This window comes from Gekko japonicus, unplaced genomic scaffold (assembly GCF_001447785.1).
Source record: "Gekko japonicus isolate JY-2015 unplaced genomic scaffold, Gekko_japonicus_V1.1 scaffold455, whole genome shotgun sequence".
Taxonomy (NCBI): domain Eukaryota; kingdom Metazoa; phylum Chordata; class Lepidosauria; order Squamata; family Gekkonidae; genus Gekko; species Gekko japonicus.
In genome coordinates this window covers 937,460-959,268 of record NW_015166436.1, presented here as the reverse complement: position 1 = coordinate 959,268, position 21,809 = coordinate 937,460, and the positions used below count along the sequence as shown (strand labels likewise).

Here is a 21,809-nt window from a genome sequence, read left to right as displayed (position 1 = left end):
TCTTGAACTGTTTCGATGCCCCGCCCAAGTTACACCAGCCAGGCCTGTAGCCAGAATTTTTCCCCCTCAGGGGGCATTTAAATTTCTTAGGGGCACTTAAGTTAATTAAAGTTATTCAATGACTTAATAAATATTTTAAAATGCTTTCTGGCATGGCTTTTGTGGCCCCCCCACGGCTTTTAATTAAGGGGGCATGGCCCCGAAATGCCCCACTGTAGCTACAGGCCCAATGCCAGCAGCAAGGAGGCTGCTGGTCTGTGGCTTCATATCACACTTGCAGGAACAATCCTTAGGGCCAGCCTACACATTGCAAAGTCCTTGCGCTTGTTGACGGATGGCATGAGGACTTTGCATCAGATGTTCGATGAGAGTGATGCATCTCTCAGATCCATGTGTGCCCTTGTTCACTTCATGGGTAGAAGTGGCTTCAGCTTTCCCTTTTATCATTCCTGCATCCTTAGACTGCCTTTCCTTTGCCATCAAGTCGCAGCCGACTTACGGAGACCTCACAGGGCTTCCAAGGCAAGAGACGAACAGAGGAGGTTGGCCATTGCCTGCCTCTACACAGCAACACTGGACTTCCTTGATAGTCTCCCATCCAAGTACAAACCAGGACCGACCCTGCTTAGCTTCTGAGATCTGGTGAGATTGGGCTAGCCTGGGCCATTCAGGTTCAATTAAATCAATTAAAATATTTTAAATCAATTAATCTAACTGGCTGCTCGACTAAATATTGCAGCCCTAGCAATGGTGACAATTGGAATGCCTCCTTATTGACAGTGGTGACGTTTAATCGTCCTTCCTTGGTTTCAAAGTATCTGGGGAAGCCGTGAAATTCAGCCTACCTTAAAGCTTTTCAAAACCTGCGGTGTGTTTTTCGGCTGTGAGTAAGGCTTGGGCGTCAGCATAGGCACGGCCTTGTAGACAACAGGTTTGCTCGGAGAGGTGCGGCCCGATGAAACGCTGGCTTCCAATTCGCTGGTGGGGACGATGGTTGCCTCTATCTTGGCAGTGTATTTGGGGGTGGGGAGCGACTGTTGCCGTAAGTATCGCAGAGGGTTCGGGTCCTTAGGCGGGGATGTTGAGTTTGGCTGGGCTGAATGGCTTCTCTCCAGAATTTTTGGCATCTCCAGGCGTTCAAGCACAGCTTCGCTAATGGTGAACCTCTCGATGTATTGTTGGAGGATGCTCTCCGCCTCTTCGTGCGACCTGGCGTTCTTGTAGGCCTCATGCAGCTCTCTCTCTCGCCTCTCTCTGGTGTGGGAACAATAGAAGGAAGACTGCTATAAAACGACCGAGTTCTAACACGCTTGAGCAAGAAAGGAATCGCCACTCGTTTCTAATTTGCTGATGATCCTGGCAAAGCTGTATCCAATATCTACTGTCTGTTTCAGTCAAGATATTTAAGAAGGGGGGTGGGTGGGTGCGGCCATAGCGTTGTGGCTAGTGGCTCAAACTAGGATCTGCAAGACCCGAGTTCAAATCCTCACTCAGCCATGGAAGCTCGCTGGATGACCTTGTACCAGTCGCGCTTTCTCAGCCCAACCTACCTCACAGTATCTGACGAAGGGAGCTCTGGCTCTCGGAAGCTCAAGCCCTTGGAAATCTTCTTGATCTTTAAGTTCCTACCTGATTCAAATCTAACTCTCCTACCTCACAGGAAGAAGAGGAGGAGATGGGATTTATACCCCACCCTTCACTTGGAGTCTCAGAGTGGCTTACAATTTCCTCCCCTTCCTGTCCCCACAACAGACATCCTGTGAGGTAGGTGGGGGCTGAGAGAGCTCCAAGAGAACTGCTCTTGAGAAAACAGCTCTGAGAGAACTGGAGCAAAAATAACAAGCGATTGTCGATGATCGGGTCCCCAAGCCTTGATCACAATCGGGACCTATCAATCGAGTCAAAAGCAGCAGCCAGATCAACAAAGGCTACATACAGGGCCTTCAGTGGGCCTTGAATACCTGAAAATGCCAACTGATGAAGTGTTAGGCAGTGATCAGTGGTACTTAATCCTTTCCTAAGACCTGCTTGGACAGGGTAGATAATCTGGTTCTCAACTACCCAGTCTTCCAGTGTAGCCAGCAGGTATTTGCCATCTAGCTTTTAACCTACAGCTTGCTCACAGTTTGTGTGTTGTAATTTTGTAATGGCCAATGGCTAATTACAATAAACTAAACTGAAACTGAGAGAACTTGTGACTGACCCAAGGTCACGCCAGCTGGCTGCATGTGGAGGAGTGGGGGAATCGAACCCGGTTCTCCAGATCAGAATCCGCCACTCTTAACCACTACACTACACTGGCTCCAAACAGGGTGGTTGTTGTGTGTATAAAATGAGGAGGGGGAAAACCTTTAGGTTCCCACTGGAGAGAAAAGCAGGATATAAACAAATACACAAATGGTGTGTGTGTGTGTGTGGGGGAGTGTTTACACAATTAGCAGAACCATGTGGTGCAGCTTTGGTGTACACCACCACAAGCTGCAGGTGGGGAGACCACACATCTAAAAACTCACCCCTATCAAGCACCAGAAACACAGAGAGCTAGCATGCATCAGGCAGAAAACTGAGCTCAGTTCTCTCCTCCCTCTAGCTTCCTGTATGCATGCAGTGATGTTGTTTTTTTAAATAGTATTCAAAATACTTCATCACTTCGTCAGCTTGGCACCGTTCAGGGAGCCTTGCTGTGCGATTCAGCCGGTTGTGCAAACAGCCCCATTATTATTTAATGTTAAATCATTCATTCATTAGTCCGTTAGTCCGTTCATTCGTTCGTTCACCCGTTCATTCATTGGATTTATCTGCCGCCTCTCCAGAGACCTGTTCAAGCTGGCCGACATCAAAATAAAATAAATCAATAGTATTAAAGATGCTGCTAAAAACAAGCCCGTAACGTTTATTAGATTCCATTTCTTGGCCCCAGATAACAAACCCATACTTCAGCTTATCAAACGTTCCATCGCTTGCTTTACCAACACCTGCAGATGTTGGTAAATTCTTTGACATCACAAAAGGGGTCACTTTACTAATCTCCATGCACTGTCACAGACTCTCCACAGAGCTGCAAATACTGACATGAGGGCTCTTTTTGTAGCAGGAACTCCTTTGCATATTAGGCGACACACCCCCTAATGTAGCCAATCCTCCAAGAGCTTACAGTACCCCTGTGATAAGAGCTATGTAAGCTCTTGGAGGATTGGCTCCATTAGGGGGTGTGTCGCCTAATATGCAAAGGAGTTCCTGACATCCCCCTAAGAAACTCAGAGCAGCGTACATGGTGCTTCCTTCCTCAGGACAACCCTTTGAGAGAGGTTAGATCACGGGATCTAACCCAAGTTTCACGGCAGAATGCGGGTTCTCTAGTCCAACATGCTAACCATTGTACCTAACTGACTCTCTACCGTGATCAAGGATTAAGAGTCATGCAACACTGGTATCATTAGGAGAACATACTTCTCTTCCACAATCTCTTTGTAAGTCTTGATGCTTTTCCTTCGCTCACTGGTCACATCGCCTGTGCTTAGTAGCCGTTCCATCTTCTTCCTCTCGGCTTCTTTCTTCAACAAATCCTGCGATGCGCTTCTCCGACGACTCTTCCACCTGGCTAAGTCCTGGGGGGGGGGAGGCAAAAAGCTGAAAACTGACCCTGTGAAATAGGGTAGGCTTAAAGACAGTGGGTTGGATCCACCTATGATTTCCAGTGGTGAAAAAGAGGTCACCAAGAAGGCTATGCTGGGAGACACAGGGGACCTGCATGGGCAAAAGTCATGTGTGCCGTGGGCTGTAGTAAGGAAGAGAATTGAGTAAAACTGAGAGGAAAAAGCTGTCTGGATCCAATCCAGTGGTTTGACCAGTGGGCTACAGCTGAGTTGGAATTTGAACCTAGGCCTCCCGGAAGAAAGCCAACACCCCGTCCTTGGCTTAGTTGATCTCTCTTTCTGGCATGACAAGCAATGCACTGAAATATGCACTTGCCATTCCTAGATTTAATGCACTGTCCCCTCCACAGCTCCAGAAGGAAGATGCTGAATCATAATGTATGTTTATGTGAAGTTCTAGGAAAGCTGCAGCTTTGTTATGCTACCTGTTTTATTACCATATCAGTGTATACTTCCAGAGACATTTTTACCTATTAGTTGCTGTAGATTTTCCGGGGTTGTGTGGCCGTGGTCTTGGCATTGTAGAACCTGACGTTTCGACAGTAACTCTGACTGGCATCCTCAGAGGTATACCAACTCAGAAAGATGGAGTACTCTCTGTGTCAGAGTACTCTCTGTGTCTCTCCTTGACACAGCAAGTACTCCATCTTTCTGAGTTATACCTCTGAGGATGCCAGTCACAGTTACTGGTGAAACATCAGGTTCTACAATGCCAAGACCACGGCCACACAACCCCGGAAAATCTACAACAACTAATGAACTCCGGCCGTGAACGCCTTCCACAACATATTCTTACCTATGTTACTGAAAGAGATCATTCTTATTTTTCAACACCCCCCCAATTAATTTACTTCCTAAAGATTACGAGTATGTTCTACAGATCAAAAGTTTCTTTGCCTCAAAAGGTAAAGGTAAAGGTTCCCTTGCTCGAAAGCCAGTCGAATCCGACTCTAGGGTTGCGGTGCTCATCTCCGTTTCAAAGCCGAAGAGCCAGCGCTGTCCGAAGACGTTTCCGTGGTCATGTGGCCGGCATGACTAAACACCAAGGCGCACGGAACGTTGTTACCTTCCCACTGAAGTGGTCCCTATTTATCTACTTGCAATTTCTTGCTTTCGAACTGCTAGGTTGGCAGGAGCTGGAACTAGAGACAGGAGCTCACCCTGTCACCCTGTCTTGCGGCACCCGGGTCTTTGCCTTGGCTCTGACCAAAACACAACAGAACTATATTAAAATGTATGTGTTTAAAATTTAGATTTAGACAAACGATTAAGACAATATTCAGGTTTTAACGATGATTTAATTTGAGCATAGATGTTTATTTAACTGCTAAAGATGTAATCTCTTTTATTGCTAATAGATTATCGCTAACATTAGGAAAGTTTTTGTTTATTCTTTTAAAGAGGAAATCTATCCACAAACACTATAATATTGATGTTTTATTGTTTTTTTCTATATTTGAAAAAGGAGCTGCAGTGGCTCAAGTGGTTAAGACGCTGAACTGCAGGCTGTGGAAGGTTGGTAGTTCAGCAGTTCGAGACCTGAGTGTGCCACGTGACGGAGTGAGCTCTCGTCTCTAGTTCCAGCTCCTGCCAACCTAGCAGTTCAAAAGCAAGAAATTGCAAGTAGATAAATAGGTACCACTTCAGTGGGAAGGTAACAGCGTTCCGTGCGCCTTGGTGTTTAGTCCATGAAAACGTCTTCGGACAGTGCTGGCTCTTCGGCTTTGAAATGGAGATGAGCACCGCAACACTAGAGTCGGATTTGACTGGCTTTCGAGCAAGGGAACATTTACCTTTACCTTCTATATTTGAAATATGTAATACGTCTGATAATACATTTGATTTTACTCGTGGTATGTAACAACTCATAATATTTGATGCACTTGATGAATCTATATTTTCCCCTACCCCTTCTTCCCTTTTGTATTCCACTTTTTTCGAGAAAATTTAAAAAAATAATAAAAAAATAAAATGTGTGTGTTTAATGGCTACTTCAAGTAGCCCTAAGATTGCTAATCAGGGTTTCTGTACTGAAAAATTAGTTTTGTCCTATTCATTAGATGTTGTTATTGCCTTGTTTTAATTTTATGCTGTCTTTTGCAAAGGCAAAAGCTAACCAAAGTGTGATTTGATTCCACAGACTTATGTAGTCCAAACGGTAATACTGTTTCAATCGGAAAAACAGAGGCTGACTTAAAAAAAAAAGACATGTGTTGCCAAGGTGAAAACTGTTTTCTCTGAACTTTGTTATGCTTTTCTGAATGCAATCAACTGCTGTTCTAAAAAGTTTATTTGCTTCATTACTGGCCTCCTGAGAGCCTCCTGAGCACACCTCAGAGACGGCGGGAACTTGGACCGATTTCTGTGAAACGTGAGCTTGCCAGACAGACGCATGCAAGATGTTTGGGTGCTTTACGCAAGAACTTCCCTGAATATAATAGCAAACAATTTAAGCATTGGCTGGCACAGAATGGCACTGTAATATCCGACACCTAAAGCATCTTGCAGATGTATCCTTAACTGAAGGGACACTGCATAGAAGAGGCAGATCATGGATTTCTCCTTTGATCACTTTTCATGCACGAGATGCTTCTCACAGTTGGTAATGTCTCCACATTCCGTAAGACAAGTGTGACTGTGAGCTGGCTCACAGATGTCGCCGCACTGGATTTTCTCCACATAATTATCCCTTTGTTAGGCTTGTGGCTAGTTTCATGTGAGCCGGAAGTCAGCACAAACATGTCTACAGGCTACTGTAATGTCTGCAACTGCGAGAACTCAAATGTAGTTCTGATTCACACAGAATGAACTCCATGCGGCTAGAGCCACTTGCAAGCCGAAGGAGGATCATACAGCTGTTTCAGGACAGGTGAGCCATTCCTTTGGGGATGCTGCAAGGAATCTGCACATGTCAATCACTCCAAAGGCATGCTGACACTGCAGCTTAACGCAAATTAAATATGCAGGGTACACGTGTGTTTTTGCAGGGCTCATGCTGCCTTTGTGCCTGACAGGCTAGTTAAGCATTACACATGACGGTTTATATCAATTATCTCTGCATTTCCACAGCGACAGCCATCACATGCTAAAAAAAGATTACTTCCAAGCTTTATTTCCTCTCTGCCCTCGAAAAATGGTTTGCTTCTGTAATAACCCCTTAACAAGAAGGGGGCGGGGATTAAAAGGGAACTGCAGTGAAAATATGTACCAAAAATAAACACAATAGTGAAAACGGTAAGGAAAAAGGCCCACTTTAAAAACGGTTAAAAACAAAAATGCATAGAACTATAATACACCCCATGAATCCCCACCCCGCAAAAAAAGCATTAGGAACACCAACAAAACTTTTTGTAATGATATCAACTATTTCCTAAAAAGACTGGGAGGGCCAGAAACGTTCTTAGCAGTCAACAGTTTCTGGTGGGACCGGGTAGCCGCTGTCTGTGCATCAAGCTTAAGAAGATTATTCTGCTGCTTAGCCCAAATTGCGAGTGGAAAGACTTGGGGGGGGGGGGGAGCTGGCGCACCGACAACCGTCTCATACTCACGTCTTGCCATCGATCCTCATCTTCCTTCAGCTGGTGGTGAATGGTCTGCAGCTTCTCGTGGCGAGCTTTGCTGTGCGGCTGCATGACTGCAGCCTCGTCTGTGCATCTCATATCGAACATGCTCACGCTCCTGAATGAAGGCAAAGAAGGGTTACTCGTCGTGGATATGGGCAGAAGCTGAAACATTTCAGCCACAGGAGGGCGCTAGAGCAAAATTAAACACATTCCCACTTAAAACCTTCAACATCTGTCATAGCTTATGGCGGTGGCTTCGGATGTACGCTTGCCACATGAAAAGCCTGGTTTTTTTATGCGTATGTGCAGTGCTTAGCACCAGACATACGAATGTGCATGCAAATTGCTTGCTTGTGGTGCATTCTAGTAATGCACCACTAAAAAAGAAATGCTAGAGGCTTCTTTTGGTTTGGGTATTTAATGTGGATCCAAGACAGTCCTGGATACCCAGAACAGGGCCATGTGTCTCAGCTGTCCCTTGTTTAAGCAGCAGTGTAGCAGTGTCTGTAATGATCTGTCCTGAGCTAATGGCCTTCTGTAAACCAGAGGTTTTCAAACTGTGTTCAGGGGGAACCTGTGGAAGCTTTCTCAGAAGTTTCTACATGAGAGCACACAAGTAATTCCTGAATGACAGCATGCTCACCTTTGCTGATCTTCCCCAGCAATATACAGCTACAGAAGAACATCAGGAGTGTTTCAAGTCAGAGTGATTTCTCACGAGAGCTGCCTCGCAGCACAGCGCTGTTTGCCTCGACACAAACGTGTCAATTTCACACCCGAAGCTCCGGGGCTGCATTTGACTCAGGGCTTCGCCTGATTTCCTCCGCAGTTTCATGATCCTCAAAAACCAGGATCACGAAACTGCGGAGGAAATCGGGCGAAGCCCCGAGTCAAAATGCAGCCCCGGAGCTTCGGGTGTGAAATTGACACGTTTGTGTCGAGGCAAACGGAGGCGCTGTGCTGCGAGGCAGCTCTCGTGAGAAATCACCCATATTCTTGGTTCTGATGTGGCGACAGTGAGACTGACCAAGCCTCATTAGTGCTCCATGTTAAATGAGCATGTGCATCAGAACCTCCTCCAAGAATCAGTGCACAGGGGCTCTCGATCAAAAGCTAAGAAACTCCCTGGCATGCAGACTTGTGTGAAGAGAAAACCATTTCTCAAAGGCAGAAAGTTTGAAAACCACTAGTCCTAACCTTCAGATAGGAGAGGGTCATGAAATACTTTACTCTGAGCAAAGTTTCCTGCAATACTGTTTCTGAAACAACTGGAGGGTCTGCTCAGGTTTCCTGACTGCTGAGAGATAGTTGGGCCCGTACTGTAGTTTAAAATGCCAATGGCAAGTAAGCAGTGAGAGTCACCTCTATCAAGCGCACATATGAATGAGCGAGCATACGAGCGAGTGAGCGCATACGAGCGAGTGGGCATACCCATGGCTTTTCTGTTATTTTCTTTGGGAAAACCCAAGGTTCCACCAGCATGTATTAATGCATTGTTAGATGAATAGCAACAGTAATATTCTGATTAAAGACCAGCTTCTTTTTTTGTTTTGCATGATGATGTTAGCAGCTCATTATTGACGTTAGGCAAAATAAAGTGTTCTAAGCACGTGCAGTACAACTCAAAGACAGAATACACGGCTGGTTATTTTCCAGTCCGTGTTTATGGAATGTGGACCATTATTTCTGATTGCCTTTGGAGGGAAAACTGAACAAGGTAAAATGTTTTAAAAGCTACGGCAAATAACACACATGGAGCTGCCTTCTACTGAATCAGACCATTGATCCACAGAGGTCAGTAATTGTCTACTCAGATTGGCAGCGGCTCTCCAGGGTCTCAGGCAGAGGTCTTTCCCATCACCTACTGCCATCAGGTCTCAGGTTCAATCCCTGGCAATTTATTAGCCGTGGTTTTGGTTTTATGTGTGTTTATATGTTTTTACTGAATTACTTTATACAAGTGTGGGCCCACAAAACCCGTGGGGGTTGGGTTCCTCCCCACTTTTTGCCAAACCCAGGGCAGCAGCCGGGCAGTGCCACTGCTGCCACCAGGCCCAGTGAGGTCTATGGAGTCCTCCAATGACCACCGGCAGCACGTTTGTTCTCTGCACTTCTGCAGAGAAAAGGGGGAAATACATCCGTGGCCAATCGCAACCCATTTACTACCGGATTTCCCCCGATGCTTTCTACTCCACTTCTGCGGTGGAGCAGAACATGCTGCTGATGGCTGTGGGGTATGCTTCCCAGAAGTTGTTGTCTGATCGTGCCCTTTAAATCCGTCCGGCATTCGTGCCTATGGCAGGTCTAATTGTGTGTATGATCGCAGCCCCAGTGTATTCCTTTTTAAATTTCAGTTTTTTCTGCAAACTTGGGCAGTCATCCAGGTTTGCAGAAAAATCTGTTTTGGGTAAGTGTGACCCTGATCCATGGACTTGGGCATCTGCAGATGAGGCTCACACTTGAGAAATAAGATACATAAATATATTTTGTTTTAAATGCTGTTTTAATGTTGAACTGTATAAAAGGCTTAATGTTTGCCACCTTGGGGACTCTGGGTAGAGAGGTGGCATATAAATGTCTTACATAAATAAATATTGTGTTATTTGCACACTGCTGTCAAGTCGCAACCGAGTTATTGCGACACCAGAGGGTTTTCAAGGCAAGAGACTAGGACTGATTTCATACTAAAGCTGCCTCGATGTTGCGTTGCTGTTTGCCCCGATACTACTGGTCAATTTCACACCCGATACTACTGGTCAATTTCACACTCAAAAAACAGGATCACGAAACTGTGGGGGAAATCGGGCACCGCAGCTTCGGGTGTGAAATTGACCAATAGTATCGGGGCAAACGGCGGCGCAACATCGAGGCAGCTCTAGTGCGAAATCAGCCTAGCAGAAGTGGTTTGCCATTGCCTCTCTTTCCATGGCGACCCTGGAATTCCATGGCCATTTCCCATCCAAATTCTGACCAGGGCTGACCCTGCTTAGCTTCCGAGATCGGATGAGATTGGGCTAGAGGCCGTCACTACAGGCACACAAAACACGTTGCTGAAAACAAACCTGGGAACTAAACCTAATGAAACTGGCGATGCAAAGCCTTTGCTGAAAACAGCACCCCTGTCGCTCCTGTCCTCTTTCCTTCCCGTTAGCAAATCAGAATGTTTGACACAATATCATTGCATTTTAAACATTACAGGGGAGAAAAGAGGAGACGAAACAGGGTTGCTGTCCTCGCGCTGACCATAAAATGCCATTCTCTGGCCTAACTCGTCTTCTAGCAAAAAGGAAGTGGTCATCTTTCAGCAAAGAGCAAGTGGTGTGTTTCTGCTTCCACAGACAATCTGATGCGGAGAGCATATTTAGCATAGTAGCTAGGAGACTGGTCAGGGAATAGGGTTGCCAAGTCTAAAAATCTACTTACCGGGGGACTCCCGGTCTGCGGCTGGAGTGCGCGCACCGCACGCACGTCACCAGGAAGTGACGTTATGAAGCCGGGCACGCTGGGGGCGGGGCCACGACCATCTGAGGGAAAACCATAGAGTTTTCCCTCAGATGACAGTGGCCCCGCCCCCAGCGTGCCCGGCGTCATAACGTCACTTCCGGGTGATGCGCACGCCGGGGTGGGGTTCCCCCCGGGGCCCGATCCGCCGGTGGCGGGGAACAGGCCTCTGGGCCAGGGGGCGGGGACTTGGGAAGCCTATCAGGAAATCCTCCACTGGAACCTCACCTCTGCCACAAACTTACTAGAGTCCTGTTCACATGATGCAGTAAATGTGACTACATCTGTAGCAGTAGAAAAGAGCAAGAGTCCAGCGGCAGCTTAAAAGACTAACAAACTGTGTGGCAGGGGATGAGCTTTCGGGAGTCACGGCTCACTTTTTCAGAGACAGCTGGAATGTGAATCCACCTGTCCTATGTATTGGAAAGTGGAGTGATTTCAGATGCCCAATGACATTAGCAGGCAAATGACAATAGAAGGTATGATTGGATTAGATGTGATATGCACCTACTACCTCTCTGCATATCACACCTAATCCAATCACACCTTCTATTGTCATTTGCCTATTCATGTCATTGGGCATCTGAAATCACACCATGTTCCAAAACATAGGACAAATGGACTCACGTTCTCGCTGTATCTGAAGAAGTGAGTAGTGACTCATGACTACCCTGCCACATATTTTGTTAGTCTTTAAGGTGCTACTGGACTCTTACTCTTTTCTATTGCTACAGACAAACATGGCTACCCGTTGTTAATACATCTGTTTGTAAGAAGGAGCCAATGCATGTTCACTTTGCAATTCAAACCAGGGACGAGCAACTGGATCAATGCAAGGTCTGTATCACACATTCAGCTATACATGCCTTGAATGTAACATGAGAGCTACCCTATGCATGTATTAAAAAACAAGCATCTGCCTCATCTGATACCTGGGGATATTAACAGTCACCTCCTTTCAGGTGTGCTTTACAATTTACAACAGGCTAACATAGGGTGCATTCAGACGGGCCGCTTAGTCAGCTTTCGACACGCTTTAGTAATGGATTTGATATCCACGTTCACACACCCAACATCTGCCAGCTTTCTGGCTCAAACCCCCTTTAAAATGGAGTATTTTGTTACCAGGTCCTCAAGTGGTGTTTTCCTGATTCTCCAGTTCTAGCTGCACTTTTCTGATGTCTGATTGCTCCTGCGGTGTCGAGCCACTTCCACTCGGAAGCCCACCATTTTATTTTAGCGTCGGTGGTATGCGCACAGGTGGACCTCCGCTCCCGCGTTATTAAAAACAGTGTTTAAATGGTGCCTAGTTTTGTTGGTTAGACGAGTTTGGGATCTCACAGAGGCCAGTTTCGGGGTACATGTTTAAAGGGAAGTGTTCCTTTAAAGTTTAAAGGGAAGTGTTACAGCAGTTGGGTTGAAGTGGAAATCGCTGTTCTGCGCACGTGCAAACATTTTAATTCTACAGATGGCCGCCTGTGTGCATCCCCAAACTGAGAGGAAAGAAAACATCGACGCACGCTCCCGCGTGTGGATGGCAGGGAGCGATGTGGTTGCACAGCGATCCGGAACAAGGAGGTGAGTGTGATCGCGATTCTCCAGGTTTAAAAAAAAAACACGCATCGGGACCGGAGCAATTTAAACCGCTCCCAGCACGCCGTCTGACCGCACCCATAAAGTGTTTTGAACATTCAAAAGCATTAACATGCTCATTATTAATACTGTTACCAATGTTCCCTCTAAGCTGTGGAGTCTTGTGAGCAAAAATTATATTTTGTGAGCTTCTGGCATTAAAGTTGTGAGCGAGCGATTTGGCTGCTGCATAAATTAGTTTGCTCTGGAGCCATCTTTCCTGAGCTGAGACAAAAATGTGTGAGCCGGAGGCTAAAAAACTGTGAGCTAGCTCACACTCACTCAGCTTAGAGGGAACACTGACTGTTACTCTAGGTTGGCCCTTCACTTATCAGAGGACTCTCGTTGCCTGGAAATTAAGAGACTGGCACACGATTCCTAATCACTGCACTTCAAAAAACAAAAAATGAAATGTTATTTCAATTTGCTAACTATGTATTAAAAAGATTCAGGTGGGATAGCCATGTTGGTCTAAGGCAGCAGAACAAAGTTTGAGTCCAATGGCACCTTTAAGACCAACAAAGTTTTATTCAAGGTGTGCTGGCACACAAAAGCTCATACCTTGAATAAATCATCTTTGTTGGCCTTAAAGGTGCCACTGGATTCAAACACATGCAGTTAGAGAGCACAAGATTTAAACTGCTTTCTAAGAAAGAGAGAGAGAGAGAGAGAGAGAGAGAGAAAATAATACCTGTCAAAATAAGGATTGTGTGGCTTTTGAGGCCTATCATGCTTCTGCAGTATGGTAGCGAGTCAAAGCGCATTAAGCTAAGACATCCTCTGTATCATCTTTTTTTTGGTCAAGCTTTTGACAGACCCTCAAGACAGAGTTACCATACTGTCAAAAATAATATTTTGAGTGGGAATCTGTCACTTGGGTAACTGATTCCTGTGAGACTGTAACTTCCCTGCTTCCAATCTCTGTGACATTTTTAAAATGAGCTTCGCTTCAGAAAAGAGATTTTATTTTAACTTATTTGATTCAAGTATGAAAAGGTTCAGAACAGCCAGAAGCCCGGGTCAGAAAAGCCACAAAGGGCTTCCGTCTCCACAAAACTCTCCCGGGCATATTTACACTGCAGACAACATTGGGAAACTGTGGTTTCAAAAGAAGAGGGAGTAGGGATTTATGACAGAAAATTATGAGCAGCTTTACCAAACCACAATTCCTAGGATCCTTTGTGGGAAGCCATGACAGATGCATTGCTTTAAAATGAACCTACATTGCAGAACAAATATGCCCTCTGACATCTACCGTCACTTATCATATTTCTGGTTACTACATAAAAGGGGTCTCTATACCCACTGCGGTATAGACGAGCTGCGGTGGCTCAAGTGGTTAACACGCTGAACTGCAGGCTGTGGAAGGTCGGTAGTTCAGCAGTTCGAGACCCGAGTGTGCCGCATGACGGAGTGAGCTCCCGTCTCTCGTTCTAGCTCCTGCCAACCTAGCAGTTCGAAAGCAAGAAATTGCAAGTAGATAAATAAGTACTACTTCAGTGGGAAGGAAACAGTGTTCCGTGCGCCTTGGTGTTTAGTCATGCCGGCCACATGACCACGGAAAATGTCTTCGGACAGCACTGGCTCTTCGGCTTTGAAACAGAGATGAGCACCGCAACCCTAGAGTTGGATTTGCCTGGCTTTCGAGCAAGGGAACCTTTATCTTTATACCCACTGTAGGAGGGGGAACTGGGACAGAAATTCTCAATTAAAATTAATTAATGTAGCCAGTTCTTGAGGTGAAAAAGCATACGTCTGAGGTAATACTGTAATTAAATATGCATTCCCCCATTCACTGTCAACAAATATTTCATGTAGGGATACAGTAAAAGATTTTTAGCCTTGCTTTCAGTTCCTTTCGCTCGTAAGTGCTAACGTTTTAAAATGATGTCATACTACAGGAAAACAATGAAACACCTAATTATTAGTGGTATTTTTTACATCAAAAGGAATGGAGGCTTTCCTTTGGGACATCATAAGAAGTGCGATAGACTTTTGTTTCTGTTAATGAAAAGTCTATGCTAGTTCCTTTCTTATACATTTTTAAATCAAAGGCCAGAGAATTTTATTGCCTGGAATAAAAGGCTGTACCAAGAGTAAGCGTTGGCTATAAAAGGACAACTAAGTATCAGGGCTAGGCCAGTGTTTTAGGCATCTGTAACGGACTCAGGGTTTTCAATGAGTGTTTTCTAGCCTTGGGTTCTTGAGGTTAGTTGCTGGAAGCTGGAGTCAAATACAAATACAAATACAATACCTTTATTGGCATACTCTGGAAGCTGGAGTCACTGTACCTCCAGTCTCCCTTTCTCACAGTACAAGAACTCGTGGGCACTCAATGAAATTGCTGAGCAGTAGGCTTAGAACAGATTAAAAGAAGTACTTCTTCACCCAGAGGGTGCGTTCAGACGGGGCGTTTCTGCCGGCATAAACTGCACCGGTTGGAACCGGTGCAGTTTCTGCCGGCAGAAACGTGATCACACTTACCCTCCATTTTGCGGAGCCCTCCGTTGGACGCCCGCTCACACGCTGTGGGCGTCGGCGTTTTTTTTTTTTAAAGGACAGTTTGAGCATGCGCATAGGCAGCCATTCAGAGAATGGCGATTTTTGCGCATGCTCAACCCTCCCCCCCATTACATTTAAACTTTAAAGGTTAAGGACTTACCTTTAAAGTTTAAAGCCCAACCTGGCCTCCCTGTAGTCCCGGACTCCTCCAGGAAGTTAAAGTAAGGGGTTTTAAAAATTATTTTAACAAACGCTCAGGGCAAAGCTTCGCCCGAGTGCATATCGCTTGGCTTAAAAAAAAAATGGCGGGGGAAAGCCGGAAGCCTCAAGCTTCCGATGGAAGTAGCTGGAGAACGGTGGAGAGCGATCAGGCGCCGGGGTGCACCGTTGCACTCAGTTTTCCACCAGTTGGGACCTAGTGGCAGAGTGCAACGGTTTAAAGGGATTTACAACGGTTAGGAACGGGAGGCAGATGTTCGCTGTGTGAACACCCGTAAGTACACCGGTTGGAACCGGCACCCTAACCGTTGTAAATCCCCCGTCTGAACGCACCCAGAGTGTCATTAACACGTGGAATTAACTGCCACAGGAAGTGGTGGCAGCTACAAGCATGGACGGCTTCAAGAGGGAATTAGATAAACATATGGAGCAGAGGTCCATCAGTGGCTATTAGCCACACGGTATAAATAGGAACTCTCAGGCTGGGGCAGGTGATGATCTGTATTCTTGGTGCATGGGGGGGCAACAGTGGGAGGGTTTCTAGTGTCCTGTCCCCACTAGTGCAGCTACTGAGGGAGGTCCCCACTGGTGGACCTCCTGATGGTCCCTGGTATTTCTGGCCACTGTGTGATACAGAGTGTTGGACTGGATGGGCCACTGGCCTGATCCAACATTGGCTTCTCTTATGTTCTTATGTTCTTATTCATAGGTGACACCGAATGCACACACACACTGCAGTGTAAGTGCTCTCACCGGTTTGTAAGAAAGAGCTAAAATGCATTCACTTTACAAATGAAACTGGGGATCGGTCTCTAGATAAATGAGGGGTTTAAATAGGGTTGCCAGGTCCCCTCCGGCCCCTGGTGGGAGATGGGGGGGGAGCCAGGCTGGGAAACTCCTGAAGATCTGGGGGTGGAGCCTGGGGAGGACAGAGACCTCAATGGGGTGCAATGCCACAGAGTCCACCCTCCAAAGCAGCCATTTTCCCCGTGTAGTCTGGAGGTAAGATGTAATTCTGGGTCGCATCAGGAGGCTGGCATCCCTGAGTTCAAATCACACTTTCACCTATACAGGAGTTGAATGTAACATGAGAATCATTCAACACATATATAAATAAAAAACCAAGTGTACACTGCGTATAGATTGTATGTGCCTTCACTGTGACAACTGGAGAGGGCTAACTTCTGCACAGTGCACACTTGATTCTTCTTTATACTTGCACTGAGTAATTCTCATGTTACGTGCAACACAGGTACATGTACAGCTGAATGTGGGACTGAACCCCGCATTGATCCATCGACCGAGCCCTGGTTTCATTTGCAAAGCGAACGCACACTGGATCTTTCTTACAAGTACTTCCCAGCTCAGATTTGCTCCTCTCGAGCCGCTTATCTCCTTGTGGAGGAGACAAAGATGGATAACTGTATCTTTTATAGGTAGGAAGGCTGCCCTTTTGAGCAGATCAGCAACAGGATGGGAAAGGGTTCAGCCATCCCCTCCCTGTACGGCATCAAGTCTGGCCCTCAGAGACCCTCAAAGGACAACTTAACTGTGCTTTGGCTACTGAGTCTGAAAACTTCCCTGGATTTTACAACTCAAAGAGCTAGGCTGCTCTTACCACAATTCTAATTCTCATTTCTTTAGTCACAGCTTTATTCATGTAGCTTCAGAGACTCACAAAAATTGAGAGAGAGAGAGAGAGAGAGAGAGAGAGAGAGAGAGAGAGAGAGAGAGAGAGAGAGAAAGAAAGAGAGAAAGAAAGAAAGAGAGAAAGAGAAAGAGAAAGAAAGAGAGAAAGAAAGAGAGAAAGAGAGAAAGAGAGAAAGAGAAAGAGAGAAAGAGAGAAAGAGAGAAAGAGAGAAAGAGAGAAAGAGAGAAAGAGAGAGAGAGAGAGCACACCATTAATTAAAAGAGGCCAGCTTTCACAGCAACAGTTGCATGCTTTGCTACCTTCTTTAAAAACACAATCGCTTTAATGCAACAGAGCTTATGTCACCACAGGGTAAGTTAAAGCACATGAAAGTCAAACAGCTCCGCATTAGAACAATGACAAGTAACGATGGTGCATCAGCTGCATTTTCAATTAGTGGTAAGTATGGAAGGCATGCAGCTTAAACTTGCTCAAAGCAGCCCAGTGAGCACACAACAACTTACTCTGCGTCATCAGACACAGGAGTTCTGGAGCCGAATCTATAAAACCAAATATAAAATTAGAGACTTGGAGGGGGGGGGAAGCTATCAGTTGTAACCGGGGGGTGGGGGGGGGGGGGAAAACCACAAAAATAGATCATTTTCACTTGCACTCAAATGTCTCAACCAGTAAAGGCAGCTGAAAGATTTCAAATGAGCTGAAGTCAAATAACTTTAATTCTTCACACGACTGTAACACAATTACTTTTTACAATTGAAAATGGTTTCAAAATCCAGAGCACCATAGGTGGCACCACACTGTGAAACTGCACACAGAAAGGAGTTCCTTGTAAAAAGCTGATATTAAGAAAGTATACCTTGTTTTATGAGGTGAAATACATGTGCAGTTAATCTGTATACAGGAACTTACAACAGTGTTACATTGCAGGTAATCAACATTCATGAAAGAGCCGTCAAACTCATACGCCATGCGCAGAAAGTCGTCTATGGGATGCCACTTGTAGGACAGAAAATGTTATCTGGTAACTTAATAAAACGCGTGCTGTTAAGTAGTAGGTGCAAACTAAAGGGAACATCTCCACTGAGAACTGGACACATTTGATGTTTCAATCTTTATTCCTGAACGACTGTGCAACTCATTATCCATGATTCTATTCCATTCATCAGAAGTCAAATTATAAATCAGTAAGGAAGACTCATAGCTATTTTAATTTCTTGTCAACTTGTGAAATTGTGTCTTTTTGATCTCTCGTCCATGTCCTCCAAATGCAAATGGTTCTTAAAGTTCTTTGAAAGCTCTACTTCAAGGATTGCATTAGTTTCAGAAGACACACTACTGGTATAAATGATTAAATAGTAAATCAGGCAAGAGCAACACAGATCCCCCTCTGCAGCATGCATACGCACGCACGCACACATAGACACACAACCACAAATGGCTTCAGCCAATGCAAATTACAGATCACACAGCTGCTCACATTTGAGTCTTCTCATCTTTGAGTGAAGTAGGTTCTTTGGATTTTTCCCCAAGAGCTTCCTGTGTCTCAGAAGACAAATGTCCTGTCTGGACCAGTTTGGGATCAAGCGTGTCCTTAGAAGCAGGAGAAGGTACATCTTCTCGTATTATACTAGGGGGACTCTGTCTGACTTGCTCCGGGGTGTCTTCCGATTGCAACGCAACCCTTTGAGGGCCTTCTGCACAAATCTCTGGATACACTTCCGTCCCTACTGTGTCGGTCATAACAATGCTAGAAAAAGTAATTCCGTTTTAGCTGGTATCGAACCACGGCATACTGGCATCTCTTATGTATCAAGTTACGCATTTCTAACTGATGCAGAAGATAGCAGGCATGGTTACGTCACAACGCGTGCACCATAAGTCCAGCACAACTTTGAGTATTTGTGGCTTCAAAGTGTTTGCGCTTCCAGGCCTATCCTGACAAGAGAACCAGGCTACCTAAAGACAGCAATGATTTCTTTTTTGCCTACGGCAACAGATTTTCCATACACCAAATAGTTCATGGCCCAGGGCATAATCTGAAAGCATCTGATACAGCAACCTTGCTGAAGTGAGTCTTTGTTCCTGAGCAGGAGACTTCCAAGGAATCCTAGATAGCCTTCCTCCAGTTCCCCAAAAGAAAGCCCAGTTACAAATATGTTGAATAGTTAAGTACAAATATGTGGCCAACCAGTACCACATATGGTGTATTAGAGCTGCCAACGTCCAGTTTCAACTGATCTCCAGACTACAGGCTTCAGTTTCCCCTGGAAAAAATGGCTGCTTTGGAGGGGGGTCCCCACTGAAGTCCCTCCCCTCTCCAAATCCCACCCTCTCCAGGCTCCACCCCTAAAATCTTCAGAGGTTTCCTAACCTGGGGTTGGCAACCATAGGGTTTGTAGCAGGAGGGTCCGCAGGCCTTGCTAGAGCAGTGAGTAAGACCTATACTCCCTCCTGCCTTTCCCATACTGCACTGCTGTCTTCTCCTCAGCTCAGCAGACAATAAGTGTGTGTGTGTAATGTGCAGTATGGTGGTTCTGTCTCACAGTGTGCATGACTTGTGGCATACATGCCAAACAAAGCAGCCATCACTTATGATATACAGTTGCCAGATCTTGGAAAAATGAAGCCAGAACAATTATTTCCTCCTCATCTATACGGTATACATTTTTGCCATGAAGCAATCTTTGAACTTCACCAGTATGCTCCCACCCAAACCACCGGCAGGCAGTGACAAGCACAAGACCAAAGTGTTTGACCATCCTTCCACCCTGAGACAATCTGATTTTATAAGCCGCTCGGTGCACCCATCTTTCAGACACTCGAAGAGTCTCCCCAACCCATTATCACAAATATCTAAAAGTCATGGTTGAACACATACATAAACATGGACACACAAGAAGCTGCCTGATACCAAGTCAAAGGTCAGTATTGTCTACTCAGACAGGAAGCAGCTCTCCAGGGTCTCAGGCAGAGGTCTTTCACCATCACCTACTACCTGGTCACTTCAACTGAAGATGTCAGGGACTGAGCCTGACACCTTCTGCATACAATGCAGACACTCTACTACTGGTCATTCACATTCACTTTTCAGGGCTCTTTTTGTAGAAAAAGCCCAGCAGGAACTCATTAGCATAACAAGCCACACCCAACAGCAGAAACTCATTAGCACATTAGGCCACACCCCTGACAGCACAGCTCATTAGCACATTAGGCCACACCCCCATGTTACCAGAAGTGTGGTCATCCAGCCACACCCACCTTTTGCTTCTTATTCTGTTTACCTTGTTTGTTGTCAAAATCCAGGGCTTTTTTTGTAGCAGGAACTCCTTTGCCTGTTAGGCCACACACCCCTAATGTAGCCAGTCCTAATGAGTTTTTGCTGTTGGGTGTGGCCTGTTATGCTAATGAGTTCCTGCTGGGTGTGGCCAACCCGGGAGCCAGCCGGAACTCCGTTCCTGTGTGTTCCTGCCCAAAAATAGCCCTGAACCTCATCATACAGTTTAAGGATAACATAGTTCTTTGCGAATATCATTCCTGGTTATTCAAATACGTTGGGTGTCTCTGCATTCTTTTGACAACTTTTCCTTGGATCAGTTCAATCATCCAACTATTCTAAACAGGCTTTTCTGAAAAACCTACAATTGGAAATCATGAAGAAGGTGGGAACTCCCTTAAAGTATAAAGCTTGCCCAAGAGGGAAAACGACTGCTAGCTTCAAAAGAGAAAATCTATAGATTTGTAATTCTGTAAATATTATGAACTCATAAAAATGTTAGTAGGACTCCTATCTACATATGCATACACGAGTCATTCATGGTCTAAAAGAAAAACAAGGGTTGGCTACTGGTAGTTCCCTTGTCTGATCACCTGGAATAGACTACTACTCATCACAGGCAATCAGCTGAATGGCTGCTTACAAGCTTAATGCATCTCAGGGCGTCAAGAAACAGAAGCAGAACCGACACAGAGCAGGGGAATACAAATCCTGCCCCTTTGGGGAAATTACAGAGGAAAAGACAAGACAACAGAATGTCTTTCTGACCTCTTCACTTTCTGTTCAGTCTTTACAAGCTGCTTGGTGGTCTCCTCACCGTTCTGCTGCTTTGAGAAAGGAACCGGAAGGAATCGTCTAACATCTGGCTCAGTTTGCTTGGAAAAAGCTACGGTTCTTCTCACCATCATGTCATCTTTCCCAGGATTTCTAATCCCCATTTTGTCACCTCTTGGATCATTCTCGCGTTCGTCATGAACTTTTGATTTCCCGTGGCCATCTTCATATATCACAGAGGCACTTACAGATCCGGGTGAAGGTGCTCCATGAAAAGGTTGTGTTACGCAAGTCAACGGGGAACTTCTGCTAAGGCAATCGAGGGTACCGTTATTGGGGGAAAGGTATCTGAAGGTCAGTGATGGAACTGTAACTCAGCTACATTAGTAACGGTCATGAACTGAAGGCACACGTGATACTCGGTTGGATCCAGATGCAAAGGTTGCAGATCTCCGCCACCTTTCTGATCCCAGACAAGTTTAATACCCACGTGGGTCAGGCGGCTGCAGTGGAGAGGAGCCAAAATCACCCTCTCCTTCATTGCAGGTTACAACAGATAAATAAAAGCAGTTAAGAACAATTCCACATACTTACAGTTAAAACCCTATAGAACCCAATTAACATAGCACATGATGGCTGACAGAGAGTTTAACAAAGCTCCCAGGTGCGTGCTGTGTCTGTACTCAAAAAGGACCAGCGCACTGAGCAAGTGGGCGAAGCCACCACTGACGACACAGGTTGATATAGTGCACAACACAGGGGCGGATTCAACTCTGCTGACAGAAAAGGCAGAAAAGGCGATTTGGTCTCCTCATCCCTTCCAACTGCAGCCTCCTGACCCGCGTGGCTATTCAACTTTCCCTGGGTCTTCTCCAGGCAGGGTACATGGGAAAGATCTGCAATCCTTGTGTCCATGAGTATTATTCAATCCAATGCACGAGGGACTAGGTTACAGACATAGTTCATAATTTAAAAATAAATGTTTATTAAGAAGCAAAACTAGATCATGCAATTATTTTTTTAAAAAATCTCACACG

The 21,809-nt window shown here is 45.5% G+C and overlaps 1 protein-coding gene across 1 annotated transcript in view; it reads right to left on the bottom strand.

The window, feature by feature from the left end:
• The window catches only part of LIMCH1 (LIM and calponin homology domains 1), a 298,071-nt gene that overhangs the window by 54,150 nt on the left and 222,112 nt on the right, over positions 1-21,809 (bottom strand). The window contains 6 exon segments of the mRNA XM_015411892.1: positions 846-1,254; positions 3,451-3,608; positions 7,205-7,334; positions 17,228-17,263; positions 18,202-18,471; positions 20,767-21,078. Of these exon segments, the coding sequence (XP_015267378.1) occupies positions 846-1,254; positions 3,451-3,608; positions 7,205-7,334; positions 17,228-17,263; positions 18,202-18,471; positions 20,767-21,078 (1,315 nt within the window).